The sequence below is a fragment of the Belonocnema kinseyi genome, chromosome 8, assembly GCF_010883055.1.
Source record: "Belonocnema kinseyi isolate 2016_QV_RU_SX_M_011 chromosome 8, B_treatae_v1, whole genome shotgun sequence".
Classification (NCBI taxonomy): domain Eukaryota; kingdom Metazoa; phylum Arthropoda; class Insecta; order Hymenoptera; family Cynipidae; genus Belonocnema; species Belonocnema kinseyi.
The window spans coordinates 48,417,441-48,422,492 of record NC_046664.1 but is presented as its reverse complement, the minus strand read 5'-3'; the positions used below and the strand labels follow the sequence as shown (position 1 = coordinate 48,422,492).

General features: G+C 27.9%; 1 protein-coding gene across 1 annotated transcript in view; it reads right to left on the bottom strand.

Annotated features, from left to right (window-relative positions):
• The window catches only part of LOC117178486 (orexin receptor type 1-like), a 182,466-nt gene that overhangs the window by 66,812 nt on the left and 110,602 nt on the right, over positions 1–5,052 (bottom strand). The window contains exon 3 of the mRNA XM_033369912.1: positions 946–1,118. Within this exon, the coding sequence (XP_033225803.1) occupies positions 946–1,118 (173 nt within the window). The remainder of the gene's footprint in view (positions 1–945; positions 1,119–5,052) is intronic.

Below are 5,052 nucleotides of genomic sequence, written 5' to 3'. Positions count from 1 at the left end.
GCCTTGGAGGAGATTATGTTGAGAAATAAAAAAAAAAAAATTCTTAAAAACGTTGTTTTTCTTGGTCAGGCCGGAAACTTATCAATCCACCCTCGTATATTTAGAAGATTAAAATAAATTTAAACCGAATAATTTAAAACTTGATAGCGTTTACAAAGATTTAAAAAAAATGTTGATTTTTGAAGACTTTAAAATAAAATGTTTAAACTTTTTAAGAATTTTGAAGGGTTTCAAAAAAACTCTTCTTAAAATTTTTTAGGAAATAAAAAATATTTTGAAAATTTCAGATATGTCGAAAAAGTATAATTTTAATATTTTATATGATTTTTCAAAATTTTAGTAATAGTTCTACTGGCCTAAATTTTTTTTCTAGGCGATAAAATATGTTTTGGTTAAAAATTCAACTATTTTGTTGAAAATTTTGATTTTTTTATGAATCCAACTGCTTTTGATTTTAATAAAAAAAATTGTTGGGTAGAAATATTATTTATGTGCATCTCATTTTCAATTTAAGAATTCATCTCTATTTGTTCAAAATGTAAAAATTTGATTAAAAGTTGAACTACTTGCTTAAAAATTCTTTCCTTTGTTTCAAGATTCATTGTTTTAGTTACAAATTCATTTTTTTCTCTTGACACTGTAACTATTTTGTAGAAAATTGTTATTTTTAAAATGAATCCAACTGTTTTTGATTTTAGTTAAATTTTTTTCTAATAGAAATATGATTTGTGTACATTGCATTTCTTATCAAGAATTCATTTCTCCTGGTTTATCACATTTTTAGTTGATATAAACTAAAAAACAAATGAGCAAATGAAATCAACAAATAATTATTTATTCAAAGCTTTTTATTCCTTATTAAAAATTATTTTCCTCTTCACATGGAAAAGACTAGTTGTAGTGTGCGAATGATGATGCTAGTTCGTAAAATTTAATAAAACTTACTGCTCTTAAAATAGGTGCGAAGATTGTTAAGGAGACCACCCACAGGGCAATGATAACTATAATTGTACTTTTCCTATTGAAGACTCTTCGAAATGCGATGGGACTTCTGATTGCTAGGTACCTATCAATGCTCATTGCAGTGATCGTGAAAACAGAAGCTGCTACTGCAACACCTGCAAAAGTAAAAAATAAAAATTTCCTTAAAGTTTATATTTAGTTTTCCAATTCGTAAAAATTAATTACACTCAACTCCCGATATAGTAACCTGTAGTTCACTATATTTCCAGAAGAGATGTCCTCAGCTGAAATATGAGGGTCAAACTCTTAGCGCATTAGTTGCACCAGGTTGCGTCATGCGTCTAAATCTAACAGACATTGTTCGAGCGACCCTGCCTGTTTACGTTTCGATTCCCCCGATTTATGATCAAGGCCGCTGCCATCCATGCCCAAAACAATTATTATATCGGGCCGTGGAGTGCAGGTGTACCGTCAATGTGGCAAAAAGCAAACGCATTTTGTTTTATTATGTGATGGATAAATGAGTTAATTTATGAAAATTTGAAATCCATTTTTGATTGAAGCATCGACTCAAGAAGGTGCTATGAACAGAGATTTCGTCTTAGTAAAATCTATGTTCATACTCTTACTTTTTTTCTTAATTTGGAAATTCAGCCTTGGTAGCTCTGAAATCGGATAATTGGTTTCTATTTTCACTTTTTTAATTCTTCTTTTATATAGTATTTGATATTAAAATTTCATCAGGTAAAAGGGGTGACCGACAAATTTTACTTTCGAAATTCGCTGACTCTTCCCTGATTTTTGCCTGACCAATTTTTAATTTTCTCTGACCATCAATATTCAAACACCAGCATTTTAATGTTTTACAGGCAGAATCAAACAATAAATTGCTTATTACATATAAAATTTTCAAATTGATTTATTTCAACCAAAAAAGATGGCTTTATATCATGAAAGATGAATTTCGAATTCGAAAGGACGCATTAAAAAAATAATTACATTTTCGACAAAAAAGACAACTCTTCAAGAAAAAAGTTGAATCTTCAACAAAACAATCACATTTTCTAATCAAAAAGTTAGATTTTTAACTAAATTGTTGAATTTTCAACCAAATGAACAGATTCTCTAATAAAGAAGATTAAATTTCAACCAAATCTTTTACATTTTTAACCAAGTAATTGATTTTTTCAAGACAGTTGAATGTTTAACAAAAGCAATACATTTTTAACCCAAGCGGATAAACTTTCTGTCCTAATAGACGAATTAAAATACTTTATTTTTGAGAAAAATTTGTTATTAAATTCTAACCTACGAAGATGCGTTATCAACCGAATTGATATGTCAGAAAAGAAAGAAACAAATTTTTAACATAATCATAAAACTTTCAACAAAATATTTTAATTTGTAACCAATAATACGAAATCTCAACCAAAAAGATTATGTTTCTACCGAAAAAGCCAAATTTTCAAACTGAAAAAAAAAAATTTTTAAGAAAAGATGGAAACGTTAAATTTGCAATGATAAAATTTATTTTTAACAAAAAGTAGTGAAATTTTTAACGAGATAGATGAATTTTTTAATCAAACAGGCGAATTTTTAACAAATAAAGATTCTTTAGTCACGAAATAAAAGTAATTTTATGTAAAATGCTGAACTTTCAAGGCAAAACATTAGAAAAAACAAGAATCCAAAGATCAAATTTGAACATTTATATTAATTTAAATTTAAAATACCAAATGAAGAAAATAAAATAAAACAAATTCCAAATACCTTTTCTTATTTTTATCTTACATTCTTTAATAAAAATCATTATATTTAATCCTGATAATGTATATTGTTTAACATAATAAAATTTACAAGCTTGAACAATTTCGCCTTGTGTGTCAGTATTTTTTGTCAGAAACTAAAATTTTTTATTGAAAGTCATTAGGTTTCAAAGAAGATTATTAATTTTTTTAACAATTTATTGTTACGTTGATCTTTTCAAGCAAAATAAGATATTTTTAATCAAAAGCCATCAATAAAAATCAAACGATTTACTTTGTTTACAATAATAAAATTTACAAGCCTGAACAATTTCGCTTCGTGTAGGTGTTGTGGTCGGAAACGTACATTTTTATTAAAAAATCATTAGATTTGAAAGAACATATATAGTTTTATAACAATTTTCGCGCACGTTAATGTCCCAAATTGAAAATTGCCATTTTTCAAGCAAAAATTGTAAAAAGTTTAACAAGATTTAAAATATTTCAACAATTTTGGATCATGTTAGTGTCATTCTTTGGAAATTGGTATTCTTAGTTAAGAAATATTATATTTAGTTTGATTTATTTTTTCATTAGTTTTTAAGAAATTATTTTTATCATTGGATTTCAAAGAAGAATTATTATTTTGTAACGGTTTTAGTACCCGTGGATGTTTTGCATTAAAAACGTTTGTTTTTTTCAAACAAAAATCATTATAATTTGAATAAGTTATAGAATATTTTAACTATAACGGATTATGATAGTGTTTTTAATACGGAAATTGGCATTTTGGTTGAAAACTTACGTCATTTGGATCCATTGATTTATTTTGTTTAAAATAATAAATTTCAAAAGCTTAAACCATTTCGTATCATGTTAGTGTTTCTTCTCGAAAATTGATATTTTTATTAAAAAGTCACTAAATTTCAAACAATATTCTTTATTTTTTATCAAATTTAGATTAGGTTGTTGTCTTACATCGATTTTTTGTCTTTCCCAAACTACAATTATTATAATTTTAACATGGTTTAGAATGCTTTAAAAATTATGGATTATATTAGAATTTTAATTTAGGAAATTTGTTTTTTGGTAAAAAATTATTTGATTAGAATGCAATAATTTATTTTGTTTAAAATAATAAGATTTAAAATCTTGAACAATCACGCATTCTGTTTTTTTTAAATTAAAAAACATTGGATGTTAAAGAAGATGAAAAAAAGTTTTGAACAATTTCAGTTTATGCTCGTGTTTTTCACCGAAAGGTGATTTAAATTTAAAATAAAATTTATAATTTTGGAACACTTTTAGGTTACTTTTAAATTTTCATCCAAAAATCGGTTATTTCAAAAAAAATATCTTACGTTAGTGTTTATCATCTGAAATTGGTATTTATGAAAAAAATGCATCTCTTTGCTTTTCATTTTTTTTTAGATAATATTTTTAGATATTATTATTATTATTATTATTATTATTATTACACCAGTAACTTATTTCCCTTTCGGGTTAGGCGTGACTCACTCGGTAGGGGAAAGGAATAGTGTGTGGAACGGATAAAGATTTTTCAGATTGATCCAGAATTCTCGTGCTATTTAAGTAAATAACACGTTCGTTCCGCAACACTGCTCCGACCCAGGTTGCTGATCAATCTCTCTAACAATCACCCTAAGCGAAGAACCTCACGAAGTCGTTATGTAAGGTTCCCTACTTGTGTCCATTAGTGGCCAAGGTAAGAGTTTCAGGCGTCATTCACTTTACTGACATTCTTTTTAATAACTATTTGCCGCCATGCTTTCCTGTCCTGGCATACTTCTCTAGCTTCTTTTATGTCCATGCATTTTTTCATGCAGGCTCTCGTGTTTCTGTGACTTCTTATGTCTCTTCTAACTAGGGTCTCATCCACACATTCTAACCATTCTTTCCGCGGTCTACCTCTGGGCACGCTGCCATTTAATTTACCTTGATACACTTGTTTCGTTAGTCGTTCATTTGGCATTCTCTCAACATTTTCGAACCATCTTAGCCGATTTCTATCCCATGTGTCTACTAGCGTCTCTTCCGCACCACATTCTTTTACAATTATCTCGTTACTTACTTTGTCCATCAGGGTTTTCCCGCATATTATGCGCATGAATCTCATGTCAATTGCGTTAATTTTACTCTTATCTTTTTCTTGATAAGTCCATGTCTCGCTACCGTATAGTACAGTAGGTACAAATATAGAATTATGTATTGTCATTTTAGGTTTATTTGATATATTTTTACTTCTGATAAGGGGACCTGCTCTACCAATAACCTTCTTACCTTCATTTATTCGTCTATCTAGTTCCTCATCTATCTTCCCGTC